The sequence below is a fragment of the Pinus tabuliformis genome, chromosome 7 (assembly GCF_031772625.1).
Source record: "Pinus tabuliformis cultivar Carrire ecotype Pingquan chromosome 7, CPIR1, whole genome shotgun sequence".
In the NCBI taxonomy this organism is placed as follows: domain Eukaryota; kingdom Viridiplantae; phylum Streptophyta; class Pinopsida; order Pinales; family Pinaceae; genus Pinus; species Pinus tabuliformis.
Genome location: NC_142293.1, coordinates 1911287564 through 1911311381, shown reverse-complemented (window position 1 = coordinate 1911311381; position 23818 = coordinate 1911287564). Strand labels below are relative to the sequence as shown.

General features: G+C 37.6%; 1 protein-coding gene across 2 annotated transcripts in view; it reads right to left on the bottom strand.

Annotated features, from left to right (window-relative positions):
• LOC149256134 (F-box/LRR-repeat protein 15-like) overlaps positions 1 to 23818 on the bottom strand; it is a 135842-nt gene that overhangs the window by 98902 nt on the left and 13122 nt on the right. For both annotated transcript variants that reach the window (XM_089460670.1, XM_089460669.1), the window contains 5 exons: positions 9015 to 9291; positions 8785 to 8917; positions 8601 to 8700; positions 8289 to 8486; positions 7881 to 8151 (listed from right to left, as the gene is read on the bottom strand). In XM_089460670.1, coding sequence (XP_089316796.1) covers positions 7881 to 8151; positions 8289 to 8486; positions 8601 to 8700; positions 8785 to 8917; positions 9015 to 9291 — 979 coding nt within the window. The remainder of the gene's footprint in view (positions 1 to 7880; positions 8152 to 8288; positions 8487 to 8600; positions 8701 to 8784; positions 8918 to 9014; positions 9292 to 23818) is intronic.

Genomic DNA, 23818 nt, shown 5'->3' with positions numbered 1-23818 from the left:
TTGAGCTGCTCTTATCACGGATCTGCACCCAATGTTGTACTCATCGTTGATCCATCATCACTTTGTTGCACCCATCATGCTGCAACCATCACCATGTTGCATCCTTGTTAGCTGACTAATCCTCAACATAATAATATTAACCCATGACAGTAGCTCTGTTCATCTGATAGGCAATCCTGAGAATAGCCTTGTTGTTGGCTATGGCCTGTGGCCTAGCCTAGCAACAAGATAGGCCTCCAATACTTTATCAACTAGCATCCAAGCATCATAAGAACTTGATTGTGTTGTCAGCGCTTTCAAACACCCAGTTGTTTACATAAGTTGATCTAGAGCAGATGCATTCCTTCACTATGTAACAATGACTTATCACTATGCTCTCACCTACAGCAATCTGAGTTTATTAGCAGGGCATCATTCTTAACTGTGTCAAAGGCCTTTCCTTGACAACGTTAAGAAGGAACTTCTTCAGGCAGCGAATTGGTCCTCCTTGACTGTGATTTAGTCTCCTACAGGATTGCGGATTAGGGCACTTCAACAGCGTATAGATCAGGTCTCCTTTACCAACATTTAGACCTCTTTTATGCAACACATAGGAGCCTCCTTCAGCTATGGGATAGAGCTGCATCTAGACCTTCTTTTTGCTGAGGAGTAAGACCAGTAGTTAGGGCACAAGGGTCTGCGTATTAGGGTCTTTCTTTCAGCTGTGAAGAGACCTCATTTACTGTGGCTAGATCTCCCTCTTAGGACAGCGTATAGGGGCTTCTTTAAGCTGCATATAAGTCTCCTCTTTTCTGCATGTAGATCTCCTCATAAGCCTGTGGCTAGGGCATATTATGACAGCAAGTTTAGGGCCTCACAAATCTGTGTCATAGGGTCTCTTCTAGACCAACGTTTATCCTCTCCTTGCTGCAATTCCAAGACTGCATTAAAGTCTTTATCATTAAGGATTCTCCATCATGACAGTGATTAGAGCTTATTTCATTGATTGTATATTAGGGCAACATAGGATCTTCAAGAAGACTCTTTTTCTTTCACATCTAGGGCACTTCATGGCAGCGTTAGGGCATCATTAGGTTCTTCCCTTTACTGCGGATTAGGGCATCATTAGGCCAGCGTATCTCCTAGGGCACTCCCTCTAGATCTCTTCTTCATCAATCCCAAAATAGAATGAAGAGAGATCACAAGAGTGTGTGAGTGTCTCAAATGACTACAAGTCCTCTTCTATTTATACTAAAACGTTGAGGTTGAATAGACAAGACTGTTGGGCTTCTGAGCCTACATAAGTTTGTTGGTTGACCTTGACAATTTGTCCATAATCAAAATAAATTCATATCTTCATAAATACTTATCGAAATCGGATGATCTTCAGATCAATCCTACACCTCTCAACAAGAGGAACCTAGGAAAAATATCAGCAGCCATAAATAAGGTGACCCACATGGAGTTTGGCCCTAGTTGCCAATTTTAATAAAATTTCACCTGGCTTTTGCCAGACCTCCAACCCTAGGAAATAGTGCATCGGTCCTAGGTCCTTCATCTCAAATTCAGAAGACAACTCCCTCTTACATTTGTGAATTCATGCTCCATGCTTGATTTTGTAGAACCACTTAGAGGTGACAACCGACTTGTCTTGGGGTCTAGGGACCACATCCCAGACATCATTCTTCATAATTGACTGGTTTTTTTCATTCATAGCATCCTTCCATACATGATGCTTCACGGCTTCTTTGACTGATGAAGGCTCATTTTGAATGATAGATCTCATGGCAGTCAAATATTCTTAATGCATGTTCAGCTTCTTGCTTTCACGGAAAGTCCCCCTCAGTGCATTGTGTCTCTCGGCATCTTCGAGATTCTCCCTAAGCCATGAGGGTCTCCTTTTGGAGGAGGAGGATCAATAAGATCCATAGGTTTATCAACATCAGGCATCGTTTCGTCTTCTTTTGCACCCTGATTTCTAGTGTAAGCTTCTTTGTCCTTCCTTAGGATAGAAAAGTTGTTGATCTTCCTGAGGACCATATCTTCGTCGAAGGTGACATCATGACTTATCTCAACTTCCTTTTGACCAGCCACATAGATTCTATATCCCTTAGAATTTTCACTATAGCCCAGAAAGATTCCTTTCTTCCCAAAGGCACCCAATTTGCTTATTTTCTCTTTCAACACATGAAAATATACGGGACTTCCAAAAATTCTAAAATGAGAGACATCGGGTTTCTTACCAATGAACATTTCTTTAGGAATCTTGAAGTACAATGCTTGATGAGGGCATCAGTTTTGAACATACACTGTGATATTCGCAGCTTTAGCCCATAGGAACTTCGGAAGGCCTTGATCATGAAGCATGGCACAAACTACTTCTACAATAGAGTGATTCTTCCTTTCACCCATACCATTCTGCTCAAGAGTGTATGGCGTTGTAGTCCCCCTCTTAATGCTAGCTTCTCTGCAATAATCTTGGAATTCATTGGATTTGTACTTGGTCCCATTATCAGTCCTCAATATCTTGATTTTCTTCTCGAATTGGTTTTCTATCAAGGCTTTGAAGTGTTGTAACCAATTGAGCACTTCATCCTTCTTCCTCAAGAAGTAGATCCGGGTCTTGTGAGAATAATCATTCGTAAAGGTGAGATAATATAAGTATCCTCCCAAAGAGTTTATGGGCATCATACCAGATATGTCAGAGTGGATCAATTGCAATATATAGGTGGTCTTGCTATTACTTGAGGGGAATGGTCCCCTTGTAAGTTTTCCTTCGGCACATCCCGGACATACACCTTCATGCTCTACTTTGAACTCAGGCATACCTCTCATCATCTGTCTCACATTGAGTAAGGTCTTATAATGAAGATGGGCAAACCTTTGGTGCCATAGTTCAGATTGTAGAGATGTGTTGCAAAACATGGCTCCCAATGGACTTCCTCCAACTTGATACGAAGTGTCAACCCTGAAACCAAGAGTAAAAGCATCTTTAAAATTTCTTTTCCAAACACATACCTTTCCATCGATGAATGTCACCTTGAACGCTTTGTCCTCCATGGCTAAAATGGGCACCAGGTTCTTCTTGATATCATGTACATATAGTACTTCTTGCAAATGAATAGTGTTACCTTGATACAATTGCAGGCTAACACAGGATAGGTGGCATCGTCTCCAAGGATGATCTCCAAGTTTGTCTCCCTTTCTATCAAATTAGAGAGGGCTTCCTTATATCTGGTAAAGTGCCTTGAGACACCACTATCAAGCAGCCAATTTCCCAGTTTCCGGAGGAGAGGCAGTGGAGAGGGCCGATATAAGATAGTACTATTTTTGCTTACTGTTAACAACATTTGATTCTTCATACCTGGAGTTTCTTGATTTCTTGGAGGGTCGACCATTTTCTTGATGTCCCCCGCATTCCTTTTTCCTTTTCCATTGGACCTGCCATTCCTTTGATCGTTGTTGTTGAAATTGCCCCTGGAATGATTGTCGTCATCATCATGCAATGTGTCCCTTCTATTTGGACACTCCCTTGCATAGTGGCCAAACTTATTGCAAACAAAGCACCTGCCCTTTCCTTCATCCCTTAGATCTACGCTTTCCATGGAAATGACCTTTAGACCCTGCATTATTTCTCCTTTTGGCATGAGCGGAGAATGCAGTGGGGTTGCTTCTATTAGAAGGCATTTCTTGCTCCACCATTCTTGTTTCTTAAATGCATCTCAACATCAATTCTTCAAATCTTAGAATTCGATCATTCTTGAGGACGATGGTTCTAAATACATACCACTCAAGTGGGAGTCCTCCAATGTTGGTGAGAATAAGTTCCCTGTCAGGAATGACTTCTCCAATCGAGAGTAGATCATTCTTCATCTCAGTAATCCTCAAGAAATAGGATTGAATATCCTCGTTGTTGCCATTCTTAATATCTTTCAACTTATTCTTGAGAAATAGAATTTGATTAGAATAACTAACCTTGAACATGCCAACCAACCTGACGTAGATCTCCTTGGAGGTCTTCAATTCGGAGATGTAGGCTACCATATGCTTGTCAATGGAATCCCTAATAATCTTCTTTGCTTTGACTTCAGCCCTATTGTAGTTAGTCTTCGCAACATCCGATGCATTTGAAGGAGGTTTAGGAATTTTACCCTGCACATAGTCCATCAATTCTTTTTCTTCCAAGGTCAAATCAAGAGACATCTTCCATCCATGATAGTTAGATTTAACATGGAAGTCAGATTTATCATGGAGCTTGTCTTCAGCCGAGAAGCAAGATGAGGAACCCATTAAACCTTTGTTCCTTGTCCAATTGCCTTTGGTGATTGCGCTTTCCCTCTTGCTTGGGCTTTGTCTTCACCTCAACACTGATACCATGTTAATTTTAGACAACAATGGTATGTTCTATGCTTTAGAGCAATTTTACTTCAATTTCTATATGAGCCCAGCATCAATATTCAGATTAGCAATCACATAAACATGATAGTAAAATGGAGATAGAACATAAACATAAACAGTAGAAGACAAGCCAAAACAAGAGGACACAAGATGTGGCACCAGCAAGGGACAAACCCCAAGTGGGGAAACCCTTATCAAATCTTCTTTTAGTCTTCAATAGTTCAACAAAGAGAGATAGTACAATTTACAAATTTGATAATTTATAACAGTAGCAAAAAGAGCCCTAACCAGAAAAGTCAACATTGCTCAACAAGGTAGATTTGACCCTCAGCAAGTTGGTCAACTTCAGCCTCCAAACAACAAGATAAAACAACCCTCAAAACAATCAAATCTAACCCAGTCAAAATCTGGTCAAACAACCCTAGGTGTAATCAACTTTTAGCCTTCAATTTTTGTGCCCATAAATGCGGCTTGCCCAAACAGAGATAGCCCTCACAAAAACGCAGTCAAAGGAGGTCAATGCTTGGTCAAACTGCCCTGAAATTCGGTCTCCTGAAATTTTGGCCTCCTGAAATTTCGGCCTCCTTAAATTTCGACCTCTTGAAATTTTGCTCTCTTGAAATTTCAAACGTGTGGAGAGAGAGGCCTAGAAAATCCATACCCAATCAATGAGCGAGAGAGAGAAGTGTGAAGATGAGTGTCCAAATGAAGGTAAGTCAACTTCTATAGATTTGTAACAACAGCAAAAGAGCCCTAACCAGAAAAGTCAACGTTGGTCAACAGGGCAGATTTGACCCTCAGCAAATCGGCCAACTTTGGCATCCAAACAACAAGATTAAACAACCCTCAAAACAATGAAATTCATCGCAGTCAAAATCTGCTCAAGCAGCACACCTACAGTCAGCCCTAGCTGTAGTCAATGCTAGTCAATAGTCAACGTTTAGCCTCGATTTTTGTGCCCATAAATGCATCCTACCAAACAGAGATAGCCCTCACAAAAACACAGTCAAAGTCAGTCAACACATGCTGGTCAATGCTTGGTCAAATTGTCCAAAAATTTGGTCTCCTGAAATTTTGGCCTCCCTGAAATTTTGCTCTCCTGAAATTTTGGACGTGTGGAAAAAGAGAGTCCCAGAAATCCATACCCAATCAATGAGGAGAGAGAGAGAAGTGTGAAGATGAGTGTGTCCAAATGAGGCTAAGTCACCTTCTATTTATATGCAACGTTGAGGATGAATAGATTTCACTGTTCGGCTTCTGAGCCTACATAAGTTTGTTGGCCGACCTTGACAATTTGACCATAATCAAAATAAATTCATAACTTCATTTGTACATGTCAGAATCAGATGATCCTTAGATCAATCCTACACTTCTCGAAGAGAGGAATCTAAGAAAAATATCAGTTGTCATAAATAAGATGACCCATGTGGAGTTTGGCCCTAGTTGCCAATTTTAATAGATTTCATATGAAAAATCCAGAAGACTTAACAATTTTCAGGATTTCAAGGTTGAGGGGATTGCAATGTTTCCATCAGATTTTGTCATGTATGACAATATGGAACTAGTATTTAATCAAGAGTACCAAACCCTCTATGTAACTTGATGTTGGTGGCATTGGTTGTTGAACAACTTTATCATGGCCCTACTAAAAATGTACCCATCAGTGAAACAAAATCTTGACTTCGCATGCTACGTTTTTTCTATCTTATTTAAATGCTTAGAGGGAGATATTAATGACGAAGATACCAATATAGGCAATGATTTATATGATAGGTAGGTATTTGTTGTAGCATGATTTGTTTTGGATACTAGAGACCATTTAGAGCCTGTTTGTCACTGTATTTTCAATTCAGAGATGGATTGTAATTGATCTTATTTTGGTTATATGTACCCTTACATGCTATATAAATGAAAATTTTTGCATATTTATGCATAAATGGTTTGGATTCATATGGATGCACATGAATATATATGTTCTTTAATTTTGATTATTTTATGTGTTTCTGGTTGACCAGTTCCAGTCTGGTTCTGACTGGTTCCCGGTTCAAAGGGTTTTCCAGTTCAATCACCAGTTTAGTTCTGATAACAATGGTGGGTAAACCATGTCCTGTTTCTGAGGTCGTGTCTCATGTCAAATACACGTATTTATGTGTCCTCCTTATCCCATGTCATCATGTGACATGGGTATGTAAAATGTACAACTCCATAAACCAAGTCGTAAGATCGTTGTATGACAGAGTTCCCTTATTCAATAAACCAGTGGGTATCATATGTCAATATCTGGCCTTTTTCCTAAGCTGTGACATTAAATTAGATCAATAGCCATAATAGAAGTAGGCACCGTACTGATTTATTTGAGATGCTTCACAGCAGGTTGTTATTATGCACCACTTCTTTCACCAGTGGTTTCACCAAAAATAGAATTATGCACCGACAGTCAACTAGACTTACCTTCGATTCTTATCTGTTATATCCTCAAATTAATTTGCCATCCCTCTCAACCTAGCACGTTCCACCAATGAATTTTTCAAACTTGCATTTTTCTTTCCAAAGTCAGTGGAAACAGGTCACCAGCAGGTTTGACATTGTGACTGTGCCCTGCTTCAAATAGTCAAATGTTAATCCAGGTAGTCAAATATTCCGATGTTTTCCTATTCATTTTTATGTCCGGTATTGTTCTAACTTCTACTTGGTGTGAATTTGTTGATGCTGATTATTTCCTTTCACATTCAAGACCATCATACATTTGTTATTTCCTTTCACATTCAAGACCATCATACATTTGAAATCACCAATTCATTATTTTTTCCACGGCAATACCTTCTAGCAGTAGATTTTATTTTAAACTTTTTCTTTGAAGTAACGCTCAAGGTAGCTTCCAGCAGCATTTGATGGTAGCCGTACTTGTATGAGATGAGGAGATTTTTTAAATTGTGATTTCCTTAATTGTTTCTCTTCTTTTTGTTCTCTCTTTTCTTATTTGTAATTTGGAAAACATCCTGTTAATGTTATAATTTGCCACCAGAAAAATAAATTGGCCACAGGCCAGTGGGAACAAAACCTAATCTGATACCAATTGTTATGAACCAACCCGTTCATAAAGAAGGTAAGCATCACAAAAGAGTACAAAAACCCATAAATATATGTCAAAAAGGCAGACTGATTATAAAATGATTAATGAATGTTATGTTACATCTGAACAATGTGATTCCTTATATTAAATATAGAGTGAACGACAGGTCAGGACAAATAGTTTTGACCTTTAGGGCTTTAACATATTTTATATTAGATAAATAACAAATACTAACCAAGGAAATGACAACCACAAATATCCTGGAGAAGAATGTTTATGCGGAGTATGTAAACAAAGCTTAGTCCAAAACCAATTCACATATATTATTATAATTCTCTTTTTATAATTTCAGAGCATATGTTGATCCAATACTCTTATTCTAAGTTTCACAAGCCCACAAAAAAAAAATGCAAGGAAGAGAGATAACAACCTCCAGAGAGATATTTGGGCAGAAAGATGCATCAAGAAGACGAAGATTTGGACAAGCAGCAGCAATTTCCCGAAGTGTTTCGTCACTAACATAAGAGCAATTGGACATGTCCAAAGATGTTAATAATGGGCATGAAGTTGCCACAACACGAACGCCTGCATCTGAAAGCTTGTGGCAAGATGCCACATCAAGTTCATGGAGTTGAGGGCATTGCAAAGTGGCAGAAGCCATGCATGAGCGTCTAAGGGACAAAGTTTCCAGCTGTGGACACCTGCACATTATTTTTAGATTTGTAAAATAATTGGTAAAATACAGGTATCATATTTGCTCTCAGCTAGCTAACAAAATTGTTTCAATATTCAGGATATCTCAAAAGAATTACAGATATAGGTTTGATGCTCATCATACCTGACAGAGATCCGAATTACACGACAGCGTGTAATCTGGAGGTGGCGCAACGAATCATGTTTGACCTGAATCTCTTGCGAGCCACTTCCTAGAGATGCTTCAGCAATGCTTAAACGATCTAGTACAGGGAAATCTACTAATCCGTTGAAAAAACTTTCACTTAAAGGCCCTCGGCCTAAGATCAACACCTCAAGATTCCTGGATACCAGGGAAAACTCAAGATTATAGAAACAAACATAAACATGTTACACAGTACACTATACAAGCGAACGTGGAATGTAGTAAACTATGCATAGACAACACAATTCTTACCTGAGAGAGTGCACTGCTTCACGTACAAGTTCATCCCCACGGGGAGTACCACGAACATTTAACTCCACAGCCTTTGGATATTTCCGACACAGTTGAGCAACTGTCCAAAGTTCAAACAGTTGATTCATGAATTATCAAGTTTGTTTCATTTTATTTCTATGATTTAAAGTAATAAAGTATATACCTTGTTGCCGGGTAATTTTGCGATTCTCAAAATTTAAAGATTTCCAAAAGTCTTCATGGGCACTAGCAGCCCGCCACTGTCTACAAACCATGGCTGCTCGACACAAATCTGAATGGTCTAGGAAGGAAAATACCTGCAAGCATACAACCAAATAATATAAATTCATATGAGGGAACCTCCAAGCTAACTCTCACCTATCGAAATATGAACAATAACAAGTGCAAGCATACCATATGCAGTAAGTCATCTGTGAGGTCCATTTTAACTTCATGATCTTCCTTGTTTTCCAAGTTACCTTCATCTCCATCTTCATCATCATCATCATCATCATCACCACTGCTAGAGTCACTAGTTTCTCCACCATTATTGTCACCAGCTGATGAATTTGAAGGTGTCATTTGACTGTTTCCTCTGTTTGAAAATTTTTGACATGAAAGTGGCTCTGTACCAGAAGTAGAACTAGAACCAGCAGTATCTGAAGGAGCAGTTGCAGCAACATGACCTGACCTGTATATAATGTTTGATCATCAATGCACCATCAACTCAACTTCAAAAAGTAGAAATAGAACATCTACAGATTGTGCTCACTGTAAGAAAAGTAATTGACAAACAAATACATGAATAAATATAGAAACAACTGCTTCAAAACCTAAATTATAGAAAGAACCAGAACCTCATGAAATCCACTCTTTTTACGTTGACCTTCAAGCTGAGGAGGAATCACTTGGATTCATCTATCAAAACCACAGTTTGAAAACTCGGACTGTTTTGACTCAGAACCCATCAAACCAGCCAAGTTGATAGGCTACCGAGTCAACTTGGTCTTCAAATTGGCTTGGGGGTCAGTTTGGTAACAAACTGGCCCAGATGATCCGAGTTGATCCAAATCAAAGTCCAAGTCAAAGTCTTAAAACTATGATCAAAACATCACCAAAAACAACATACTACTGCACAAGGTTCTTACATAGGTAATAAAAATAAAACAAATTATGATTTGTGTTCACTATAAAATACTAACAGATTAACATTTACATACATAAGGGATAGCTTGAAAACATATCCATCACAAACTGTTACATGATATCAATTAACAAAAAAAACCAGAACCTCATAGTGATAAAAGCCACTGTAGCAAAGTTGATCTTGAGCAGATTTCTGCCACGTGTTTGAGCAGACAAGGATTCACAAAGGTTCATCCAGCAAAACATCAACAAAAACAACATAAAAAGTATTGCACAAGGCTCATACATACAAAATTCCTTTAAATTTATGCATGCCCTAAAATGGCATTTAGCCAACATGCTGCAAAAGAAGTCTACACATAACAAATTCCTTTAGATTTATGCATGCACTAAAATGGCATTTAGCCAACATGCTGCAAAAGAAGTCTACACCTTAAAATTTAAGCACCAGAAGCAATATTCTTGGAAATAAGAGGAATGTGTTTGCAAATCCTTTAACCTATGACAACATTCCTTTATGAGGTCACTGCGGAATAAGTGATAAACTGAAAGGAGCACCATGTTTGTAGGCTTAAAAAGGCCTTATATTGACTCGAGCAGGCACCGAGAGCATGGTATTCCAGGATAAATAGATATTTGCACAGCGACAATCTTACACAATAGTTGCAAAATAGTAAATAGCAGAAGCATAAATTAATACACACATGCACAGATGATTTCTCCTCCTAAATCAGCCTTTCGTTCCTCAACCAAAGCTTACAAGTAAAACTCCAGAGACTGCTTAAAACTAGCAATTGTATGGCCTGGTCAACTATCCCAAGAACTGAACTATATGGCTTTCATAGAGGTTACAGCCTGCATAGAAAGCAAGGAACTGTAGCTGTACAACCTGTACTGGCTGATGTATGATACTGTACAGATCAGCTAAACAACCATTCTTGCTTGGCTGCCGATCAATCCTCTGCTGTTTGGTGATTGTACCTACAAAGAAGCTCTCGAGTACAAAGAAACACTTGGTTTGTATTGTTTTGCAATTGGCATTGAAATCAATACTCCAAAAAAATTCCTCTCTAAACAAAGTGCACCAAGGTCAAGAGGAGGCAATTTACAACTTTTTTTTATACTCTATAATACATTTCAACACTAGCCTAAAGCAACTACGTTTTACGTTAAAACCCAACAATTATGGCTTCCAAGATTGTATTTGGTTATATCAAAAAAAATGTGATACGTGAAGGCTATAGAGTGGAGACACAAGGATATTTTCAAAGAGTATGCCTTAACAAAACAAGGTTGTTGTAGTAAATAAAATGGCAAAATGATGGGTGTGAGAAGCAAAGATGAAAGTGGAAAACCCTAAGACCAAGAGCCTAATCACACCTTGCGAAAATGGAGTAAAGAATTGTTAAATTATGCCATGGAGAATATACAAGAGAAAAGCGCAAGAGGTGTATTATAATTGTTCATCAATTACTTTTAGGCACTCCTCACCTAATTTCATAGTTACATTTAACATAAATGTCACTTATTACATTTGCCTTATTCCCACTTTACCATATTACATTATTATTTTCATACATTTATTACTAATGAAATAAGCATTACAATATGTAACAAGAACCACCGATCAGAGAGGGTGAATGCATGAAGATGCAAGGCAATAAAGGCTTCCATGGATGCCACAAATCCGCCTTAACTTTTCAAGTCTATTGCAGAAAATTGTCCTCAGAAAATTTAGATGTGCTATTCAAAATGTTGCTATGAAGGTGATGCCATATTCTGCTAGCAGCAACTAGGTTTATTAGGTGTTACCTAGATATAACAACAACAATAATAAATCCTCACATTACATTACTGAAATGAAATATGGTTCATTACAAAGCCTTCACATCAAAAATACAAGGGTTTCCTAAAATAGGGATCAACATATGAAAACATTACAATCATAAAGCCTCACAATAAAAGATGTTATAATTGCAATCTTCCAAGTGAAGTCCAAGGGGAGAGATCCTCAATCCCCAATGTTCAAACAACCATTAAAATCGAAAGAAATCTCCTCTCTGTAGAGTGACGTTTTTATCTCATACAAGAACTATTATCTACTAGCAAAACTCCACGATAAGTCAAAGAAATAATATAAAAAAATGGACTAAGATCCCTCCACAATCCATGGTTGACCATGTTACAATATGTGGACATGACCCTTTCAAGAAGAACTCGCCCTCATCCAAAAGTAGGAAAGAGATTACATCAAAAGTCTCCAAGAAAGGGCATACAACTAAAAACAGGCATGATAACTCGAAGAATGGATATATACAAAATTTAATTAAATAATATTGAACCTAGGTAAGATTGGCTCAAGGATCCACCTAGGAAAGCACACAAAGTGCACCCTCCAAGATGCATGAGAGATAAAACAATAATATAGTCCTTTTAGGAGAATGCTACAAAACCAACCTCAAAAAACAGCAAGTGGTCCACAAGATGCATGTAATCAATCGACATAAGTGAATCCCATGGCAACCAACTCCATGGATGAATGTGAAAGGTGCCAAGTATATGGAGTGCTCCATAGGAAAGGGCGTGGTCAAACCCCAAAAAAACAAGTGGACCGTCTCCACAGCACATCCTCCAAAATAATGTTCCAAGAATAAAAATAAGCCTGGCATGAGCATGCAATGTGTGATGTGTAGCCCTCTAAGTATGCCACATGCCTCTCAATAAAATCCTCCATCAATTGCGTGTATCTTGTGTAGTTGGGAGGAATGATAGTTATCCTCTCCACTTAGGTTCAATTCCCTTAAGTGACATTATGAGCTTTGTTGCAATGGCTTCAAGTCACCTTGATGAGTTCAGTGTTATCGAAACCAATGGGACTAGTCAATCCAATCATTTTGCTACCTAACCAGTTCAACCAGCGGCACAGAAAAGGAAAAGTTTGCGTGGTACAAAACCGCCTTTTTTCACTAAACTTAGTTCTTGTAAGAAACCGACCACTTCAATTTTCACTGAACAGGTTGAATTTGTACAAAGCAACCAAGGATTCTGTGTATCGAACCTACATTTTTTCAATGAACTCAGTTCTTGTACAAAGCCCTCTAGTTTGGTTTTCACCAAATCGATTGGTTATGTACGATGTAACCAAGGACCCTCCAATGGCAATTAAAGAAAAACCAAAAATTTATAATAGGGCAACCTAATATTCAACCCTAACGCCCTAATAATGCATTGTAAATGCATTCTTAAAGTAAAAGGACAAAAAGTCAATATTTTACTTAAATTTTTAACGTTACCATTAATTGTTTCAAGATGTTTGAAAGTGGTTCCAACCTCATTGGATTTCCTATAAGAAATTTTAGATTCCACACAAAATCCAACATACTTGACAATTTTCAGGATTTCAAAATTGGCAGGATTGCAATGTTTTTAATGGATTTTGTCAAGTACAAGGGTTTGAAGCTAGCATTTAATCAAGAGCACCAACCCTTCTATGCACCTTGATGTTAGTGGCATTGTTTGTTGAACTCCTCTATCATGACCCTAATAAGAATGTACCCATCACTCAAACAAAGTCTTGATTTGATATGTTAAGCTTCTTCTATCTTATTTTATTGCTTAAAAAGTGATATTGATGATGAGGATCCCAATATAGGATGATTTTGATGATATGTAGGTATTTGTTGTAGCATAATTTTTTTTTCTGATGATAGAGGTTATCTAGAGCCTCTTTGTTGATGTATTTTTAGTTTAGAGATGTATTGTAGTAAGTATTATTTTGATCATGTGCACTCTTGCTATATAAATGAGAACTTTTGAAAATGTGTATAAATGGTTTGGATTCATATGGATGCATATGGCAATATATGTTTTATTTAGAGTTTGAATATTTTATGTATTTTTTGGTCGACTAGTTCTTTGTTTGGTTTTCACTAAATCCGCACTTGTTCCCAGTTCAGGGGGGTCAACCGGTTTGATAACAGGTTCAGTTCTAATAAACATTGGTCAAATCTGAGTCATCCTTTGAGGACATGGCTGCTTGGGAGCGGGAGCAGGAGAAAGGAAAGACATTTTAAAAGCTCCCAGGTCTTGAGCAATTTTGGGAGGGAATTTTATATAACATATAGTTTTATATTTTGATGCATATATGTCAACAAAAGCATGTAGAATGATGAATTAATGATTAAAAAAACATAAAAACATGGATTAAACGATATAACAACATTCATCTAGTAGTTATAATCTTCATCAACCACAGCAGCTCCACAAATTACAAGTTCTCATTTATATAGCATGTAAGGGTGCACATAACCAAAATAGCATCGAGTGCAATCCATCTCTGAACCGAAAATACTTCAACAAATAAGCTCTAGATGGCCTCTAGCATCCAAAAAAAATCATACTACAACAAATACCTACATATCATCAAAATCATTGCCTATATTGGGATCTTTTCCATTAATATCACTCCCTAAACATTAACATAAGATAGAAAAAGCATAGCATGTCAAGTCGAGATTTTGTTTGAGTGATGGGTACATTTTTAGTAGGGTCATGATAGGAGTTCGACAACCAATGCCACTAACATCAATGTACATAGAGGGTTTGGTGCTCTTGATTAAATACGAGTTCTATACCCTAGTACACGACAAAATCCAATGGAAACATTGCAATCCCTCCAATCCTGAAATCTTGAAAAATTTATAAGTTTGTTGGATTATGAGTGAGAACTAAAATTTTACTTTCTCCATAAGAAATCCAACGAGGTCAGAACCACTCTCAAACATCCTAAGTCATTTCATGGTAATGTTAAAAATTCGAGTAAAATGATGAAAAGGAAATATAAAGGAGAATGTCACTTTTACTTTAAGAATTTCACATTACCATGAATTGCATATCAATATTAGGGCCATATTATTGAATATTAGCTTGCCCCACTCAAAAACTCTTGTTTGTTTGAAAAAAAATGTTTGGAATATCTTTAAAGACAATTAAAAAAAATGTGAAGCCAAGGAGCGATTTCTTTTTTGCGAGAGTGCACTTCCACTCAAAGCATGCTTCGGGAGTGCGGATTCAATTGGGGAGGGGGGAGCCCCTCCTTCGACCCTATTTGAGGATCAAAACCTATATATTTTTCACATAAAGATATTTCTCATGAAAGAAAAAAGAAATCCATCAAAATCGCCTTAAATAAAATAATATATTTGACAAGTCAAAGAGGTGAGGGCACTCTCCAATGAAACTTGAACGATGACAATTATAAATAAAATATGCACTGAAGAGAGTATGCCTTAGAAAACTATGCCATGTAACTAACTTAACCACCTTAAAATAATAAAATATCTCCATGTGAAGTATATCCTAGAAAAGAGTGCCAATGCGGTAAAAAATACCTCATCAATGTTCATGCCAAGACCATGTATTTTTTCCCAATACCAAAATTGATCCTTGAAACCATGTTCACAAGCAATACATAACACTAGTGAAGTGTGCCAACCTCTCTATTCATAAAATAATAACCATGTAAATCTTGAAAATTATGCCCATAGGAGGAGCCTTCCATAATAAATCCTCAAATAACCTCCAAATAACTCCTCCATTTGTGAACCACTGCCAAGTGAAGTAGGGATCTCAAGCAATTAACTTCCACAGTAATCAAGTCGATCAATTCAACCACTAAATATTTAAATCAACATCAGCATGTGTGCACAAAGATTAATGCTCAAATGAATTAATTTAACCACTTGATAGTTAAATCAACCTCAACATATATGCCCAAAAGTTAATGCTCAAATAAAACTATAGTCCCACCACCCACAAGTCACCAACTGATTGAATCAATGTCAACATGTGTTTCAATGAAGGGGGTTGTGCTCCAAAAGGTGTTGTACCACAAGAACATGTTATATCACCTATCAAAGACCATCACGCTAACAACACAAACAAAATAGAAGATTCAACCAAGTTTGAACCTAAGGCACACCACAAAAGGAGTATAATATGATAAAACCTCATCGAACCGTAGAAAAGGTTTGATTTTCAAAGAGGTATGGCATACCCTCGCACCCACACTTGAACTCAAACTTGGGAAAAAGTAGATTCATGAAGGTACTAACATCATCAACACATTCCATCTAATGTTATCCAACAAACGTTACAATGACGAGTCATATCACCTAAAGAAATCCACCAACGCAAAGTGCAAAACCACACCACGTCCCACAACCCCGTCGACATCATAAGAGAGGGAAGCAATAGAAATGTTAACCCATCCAATCATGAAATATGTGCCTACCACACATCAACACAAAAAGACCATGTAAAACACCCTGCGTAATGCCACTGTTAAAATTGGCAACTAGGGCCAAATTTCACTTTGGGACAGTTCATTTGATGGAGATGATGATTGCATTGGATTCCTCTTTTCGAGAGCTCCAAGATTGATATAAAGATCATCCCATTCGGACAAGCAGAAGTGTGATTTTGAATTTATGACCACACATGTGCAAATTGTTCAGGTCAACCTCAGCTTAATGTAGGCTCAAGAAGCCCAATGGATGTGTCTCTTCACCCACAACGAAGCGTATAAATAGAAGAGGCCTCTCACCTCATTTGAAAACATTCACTCACACATTCTTCTCTCTTTATCAAATTGGTTCATACAGCTTGGGGCTGCTTCTCTCTTTCTCACACGTGTGGCAAGGAGGATGATTTTCTGGGCAAAAAATTACAGGCCGAAATTTTAGACTTCGGGACCAGCGTTGACCAAGGTTGTTTTGATCAAATTTGACTGCAGTTTTGAGGGCAGAATTTCAGTTTCTCTAGGCCGCATTGACTGACACAAAAATCGAGGATTTTGGAGTTCATTGACATGAGTTGACCGCAGGCCTATTTGACCACAAAGTTGACCACAACTTGACCGAGTTTGACCAAAGTTTTTGTGGTTGTTGAATAATAATAAGAAGATTTGATCAAAGGGTTTTCCCCACATTGGGGTTTTTCCCTCGCATCTACAAAATCTAGTGTCCTCTTGTCTTGGCTTGTCTTCTACATTTGTTTTATGTTCTATCTACATTTACTGTCAATGTGATTAATGGTTAATGTGATTGCTACTAGAAATAATTGGAAATTGTTATTGGGATGCTAAAGGAACATTGAAGTAAATTGTGCTAAAAGCATAGAACATATCATTGCTATCTAAAATTAACAGCCACAAATAATACAATATCATCATATATAGTCACTAGGAAGCTTCAACAACATCATGAAAAATCTAACTCCTAACACCAACATCTAACCCCTTAGGGGGGGCTAAAACCATCATCAGAGAACAAGATGCGACATATCAAAGATACACCAATATACCAAAACCACACCATATGAGATAGCATGCTCCATAACCATCGAATGCATAACCAAGAGGTGACCACCAATGCAAGCACAAGGGAGAATGTTCAAATTATAGCTTGGAAGGTGATTCTGCATGGATCAAGTGCCATGACATGCAGCAAGTCACCTTAATTATCTCCTATGTCAATTTATTAATGAATTTCCTAAGTCAAAGCTTTAGACAACAATTTAATTTAATTGTTGGGTTCCTTTTTATAAAAGAGAAAATAAGTAGTCATTGATCTCAATAAAGAGAGATCTAATCTCAATCGTTGAGATTAGGGATTTCACTTGAGATTAGGATTTGATCTTTTTAATAGGAGGTTTGAGCCAAAAGAGACGCACATTTTGATTTAGCACATGTTGGGATTCAGTGGAGCGCAAAATTTGGCAGTGAGAGCAAGAAAAAGATAAATCGAACTAGCTAGAGCAAGATCGAGACAAAGCGAGATTAGCAAAGAGGCCCAGTTTTCCTTTTGGCCAAGAGGTCGAGTTTCTTTGTACACAGAAGTTTTTGGTTGGGTCGTGCATGTGGGTCGTACAATAACCAAGTGAGAGAAAGAGGGTTGAGATCTTTTGTTGGGTATATGCCGAAGCAAATTCTTGTGTAACTATTGTAAGAGAATATTTCACCTGAAGCTGAATAAGAAGCCCTAAGTTTGCTAGTTTTCCCCACACTAGGGTTTCTAAGGTATATCTCTGTTATTTTTTGTTGCATGTGATTGTGTGTGCTTAGTTTCGAGTATTTTTGCTTACGTTGCTTATTTGGTTAAAAACCTAGAATATTTATTATTACAAATCAGATTAGAAGGCTTTATTTACTTCAAATCTGTGATTATTTGTTGAGACCTATGTTGAAGGAAACAACCCCCAAGGTGGTATCCTTGTACCTAAAGCCTCGTCGAAACGTGATCTAAACACAGTTGAGACATCTAGGTGGCATTTCTTGATTTGGAAACGCAACGAAAATGTTTCTATGGTGTTTCAGCCCAATTCTCCCCCGTTTCTGGCCAATTTTGACCCATTTCGATAACTCTTTTGCTTCTGCGGGCTCACTCAAACACCCAAGAAGGTTGTGGGGCCCTTTTATAGCCAAAGTATATTAAATATAACAATAAATTTTATGTCTAATCACTCCACAAACTAATTTATCTCTAATCAATCCACACTCTAGTTCTGCTAAAAAACAACTTGTTCTATTTTTGTTAATGAAGATGAAGATTAGAATTATAAGATATGTAATTGTACTTGTCATTAGCGTATGTTATGTTTCATTTTCAACATATATAGCCATGTATAAAAGTTGATTTTGGATGTAAAGTCTCATGTATAAAGGTTGATTTTCGAATCTTGGTTGTACAACCTCATTTATAAATGATAATTTTGGAGTTTGAAGCATTTAATCATCTATGAGAGGTCACATAGACTGGGTTTTCCTTCTAAAATGTCATTTATGTATCTCATTCTTTTTTTTCTTGCAAGATGTGTTATTAACTTATTTATAAGAAAAATTACATACATATATAAACATATACATATTATCTATGACGTCTCAACCAACGTTTCCATTTTTGGGAGGTCGTGCTTCCAGCCATACCCGTTTTTGAAACTTCCAAACATTTCAGTGTTTCGTGCAACTTAGGTTAAGACAGTAAATTTGAAACTAGGTTTCAAGAAATTAATGTTGAGAAACAAAGTGTAATGAAGTCTAACACCTAATTTCTCTTTCCTGATAATTACTTGTGAATATTAGATGTCTTCTTATTACTTATTATGTCTTCTTCATTAAGCAATTATACAAATGTTCAATCTTTTAAAATATATAGAGATCACAAAGGGACACCAAAGTTAGGTTGTTATCCAAGGGGAAACCCCAACAATCCTTCCCCTATAGAATCATATCAAAATGAAAGATATTCAAGACCAAGACCAAAAGGCCAAACTGCCACCAAGATACCAAGTCCAGTCCTCCTCCAAATCACCTCCAAAGTAAAAGTCAACATTGGTCAAACCTACTCCAATCTGGTTGAACTTCAAGATTTTTGGACTTGAAACTAGGGCCAAATTTCGACTTGCAACCACTTCACAAAAATCAGCCTCTTTCACAAAAATTTCAATCCACACATGCAAGTTGTTGCATGGTCAATTATAGTCAATTAGGAGTATCCTTCTTGTCTTGATCTTTGTCTTTCTCTCTCCTTTGACTAGTCTTTCTCTCTTTTTTTTGCTAGGTTTAGTTGTGCTTCTTGTTGTGTGTTTTAATGAGCTTCCAAATGAGTTGAATTTGTCCCTTGTATATAGTAGTCTAGGATGGTAGAATAGGTGTCTATTGGAGGTCTAGGCCAACTTGTCCAAGGAGGGTCGGCTTGGTCATCTTATGGACTTTTGACTCGACATAAAATTCAAATTCCTTTCTCTTACAAATGTCCAAATGGGACATGACTCAAATACATTTTCTTTTGCCTCGTAATAATTAAAATTAAATAATAATAATAAATAAATAAATAAATACTTTTTTTGACTTTCTAAGCATGAAGAACATGCTTTGACAAAATATAATAAATACATCATTGATATTTATATTATAAAGATATAATCTACTTACAACTTCAACACTCCCTCTTAACTAGGGAGGTATTCATAATGACACAACAGGATAATTTCAAGTTGAAATATTCATATAAGAAAGGATCCAAATTGATAAGCATAATGATGATAACATCATCAAAACCAGCATTGTCAAACTGCCAAAGCCTTGGCAAGTAAGCTCTATCTCTCTACTAGAACAGAGCTCAATGATGGGAGGCATTCAATAGGACACCACCGCCTCTCAAGGCACATACTCCGCCTAGGTTCACCAAGGTATGTCCTCACAAGACCATTTCCTAATCCATTGTCACAATACTTGACATAAGGAAATGTCGGTCCTTCGAACCATTCTTATATTAGATCAATGTACTTCACTTAACGCAGTTATCCCTAATGACAATACAGACCTCAAAAATGTCAGTCCCCAATGCTTATCCAATCCACCATTCTCCCTATTTGTGTTCATATAGTTGACTTACGGTTGTTAATCTCGGCCATAGTACATGACACATGGAGATCTAAGAGATATAATTGATACTATTCAAGAGTGTTCCTTGATCTTAGCCTATGGAAAAGTATCAATTATATCCCTATGGAAACACAAGCTATACCGAGCTCATCTCTATGGCTATATGGCACAAGTCTGTGAAATAGCCTTGATATCGAGACCCCCTTCCTATGCACAAAAGGAGGATGAACCACATTTAAAAAGCCAACCTGTCTGATATTACCCTATTACAAAGAAATCTGAAAGGTATAATTAAAAGGGTTTGAAGATTATAGACAATGTATGTGCGAATTCTGTGAACCAAGACAAAGAGCATTACAAGCATCCCAAAGAAATCCTTATGGTTCGTATTCTAGTTCGATGGCTAAAGGTCTGAGGTACCTTTGTTAGAGGAATACGATATATATCAACTGAAGAAAAGTCAAATACTATCCCTTTGATCTCCATGTGTCATGTACTATTATCCCTGGGATACCTTCTTACAACGAGGTATAACATTGTTTCTTAATTTGTATAGTTATTTACAAATAAATCCTTTTACTTGTCTATTCGTGAAATTTGGATGCCTTGTATAGTTCAGACCTTAGAGATCACTTTGCTTTGAGGTAACTCGAACCTCTCCACATGGTTCTAAAGGGATAAAACTTGCTTCTTACAATAGTTCAACTATTAAGAAGTTTAGATGCTTGCCTTGAATCTATCACAGAGATATTACAACTTCAGACTTATTACCTTTATTCCACAAGGATGCTTCAATTAGTTCAGTCCTCAGAGATGAGGAGGCTTGGTCTTCCATAGGGATATAATTGACTTTTCAAGAGTGCTCCTTGATCTTAGCCCCTTAGGTCTTCTTGCACACAAGACTTTTCATTCCATATGCATTTTCTTTCAGACTTAGGTCTATCTTAGGGCTTCTTCGTAAGTGCACTTGCCTTCACCATAGCTTTGACACCATGTTAATAAACCAAGCATAATGAAGTCTAACACCTAATTTATCTTTCCTAATAATTACTTGTGCGCATCAAATGTCTTCTTATCACTTCCCACGTCTTCTTGATCAAGCAATTATACAAATGTTCAATCTTTCAAAAATATAGAGATTACAAAGAGAGAAGAGACATCAAAATTAGGTTGTTAACCAGGGCAAAACCCAACAATCTTTCTCTTCTAGAATCAAATCAAAATGAGAGATATCCAAGACCAAGACTAAGACCAAATTGCCACCAAGATACCAAGTCCAACCCTCCTCCAAGTTACCTCCAAAGTCAAAGTCAACGTTGGTCAAACATGCTCCAATATAGTCAAACTTCAGGATTTTCAGACCTACAACTGATGAGCCTCATCATTGGGTACTTATATGGGCCTTAAATCACCTCCTAGCTTAGTCAAACGAACTATTCTCATAACTTATTGCATACTTTTGATTATTTTTTGTTTATGAGATGAGTTAGAGTTAGATATTTTGCTTTGTGGTCTAATGTGCATTTAATGCAGGATTAAAGGATAAAAGCAAGGAATTTTGGCAAAGACCATGCTTAAAACTCGAATGGGACAAGAGAGAGGAATTATAGGAGGTAAATCCTCCTCATTTACTACCCCTCCATTCGAATATTCCTCCATCAGCTCGAAGTGCAATCAACCAAATCATGAGGACTAGAAGGCAGTCGAGCAAGTGAAAGACAAAGCACTAGTTTATCTTGAGTTTGGGAGCCGAGCCTCCCTAATTTTAAGCATCGTATTCAAAATCTGCCCAACTAACCGGCCGGGGTTGAATATTTTGAACAACCCTCAGAAAAATGGGGTTGTAGAGCAGAAAAACAAGGCTATAGTTGAAGCAGCCAAGGCCATGCTCCAGGAACAAGATCTACCTTTGTTTTTGTGGGAGAAGGCTTGCAACATTGTTGTATACTTGTAGAATAGAAGCCCACAGGCAGATTGACATCAGAGGAGGCGTTTACAAGGAGTAAACCAAATTTGGGACACATTTGCATCTTTGGGTGCTTTGTATATTGCCATGTTCCTAAGGAGAAAAGGACCAAGTTGGAGGCTACTGCAGAGAAAGGTATCCTTGTGGAGTACAGTGAGACTTCAAAAGCATATCGTGTTTACATTCATGCTCTCAGGAAGGCAATAGTGCGCAGGGATGTAAAGTTCGAAGAAGAGAGGGCTCTTCGAATGTCTGGCAACATGAGTTCTTCTACTGTCAAGGTTCAGGAGGAATAAGCACCAAAGGTTGAGTTAATGTTGATTCCTCAAAGTACAATCACACAAGTTGGTGAGTAGAGCAAGCAAGTCGATAAAAAATATCAAGATGAGGAACAGGGAATTCCTCACACCCAGCAGAAGACTCCAGGCATAGGGAGGAAGCAGGCCAAGTTGGCAAAGCAAACATTAAGAGAGGCCCAAACGCAATGTTGCAAGATCCTCCCCCCTCCCCTCAAGGATCCAAGGCCGAAACGATGTCTCGTGCAGATTCAAAAATTATATCCGCGGGTCCACCGTTTTGATGTAATTCCTGAAATTTGGAACTGTGCAAGCCCGCTCCGTAGTTCCAAATTCCCGATCCGAGAATCCGTGGACGTTCTGCACAGATCCACGCATATCGCCAGTGCATCCATAAGGAGATGGGTGGTTCCACGGGGTTCTAAATTTTTTTTTCTTAAACTTAAGTTGGGTTGGGGCTTCCTAGACACTCCCAAGGTGCTCCCTTGATGCTCCTTAGATGCTTCCTAGATGCTCCCTCATGGTAATGTTAAATTCTCCTTTATATTTCATTTTCATTCTTTTACTTAAATTTTTAACATTACCATGAAATGACTCATGATGTTTGAGAGTGGCTTCAGCCTCATCAGACTTCATATGGAGAAACTAGAATTTCATATCCTCTTCAAAATTCAGTAGACTTAACAATTTTCAAGAATTCAAGATCAATGAGATTGTGGCATTTCATTAGATTATATCATGTATGAGGGTGTGTGATTGGCATTTAATCAAGAGCACCAAGCCCTATATGTGCTCATGTACCCTAGTGTTGGTGATGCTAATTGTTGAACTCCTTTTTCGTGGCCTTAGCAAAAATTTACCTTTCAATCAAGTCAAAATCATTGATCAAGCATGTTAAGCTTTTTCCACCATGTTTTAAGGCTTGGATTAGGTAGTTTGATCAAAATTGGGCAATGTTGACTAATATCCCTAGACAATCGAGGTAGAGGCAATGGCAAGACAAGAGGTGATGGTTGATGCTCGAATAATTAATCATTGATGTACAATGGATGCCATATCTATCTCGATTTATGTACAAATATGCATTTTTCATCTCTTCTACAACTAATTTGGTATTTTGGATTTTTTTTAATATAAATTCAAAAATATATATATATATAGTAAATGCTTCGCTTCCTAGATTTTTGGGAAATGACCTTCCCATATTCACTTCCAAAAAACATCCCCGCTCGACCTTCCTTAACGGTATTATCGAGGAAGAGATCTACATCGAGCAGTCAAAGGGTTTTGAAGTGCATGGGAAGGATTCCCATGTCTACAAGTTGAAGAGAGCACTATATGGGCTCAAGCAAGCTCCAAGCGTGGT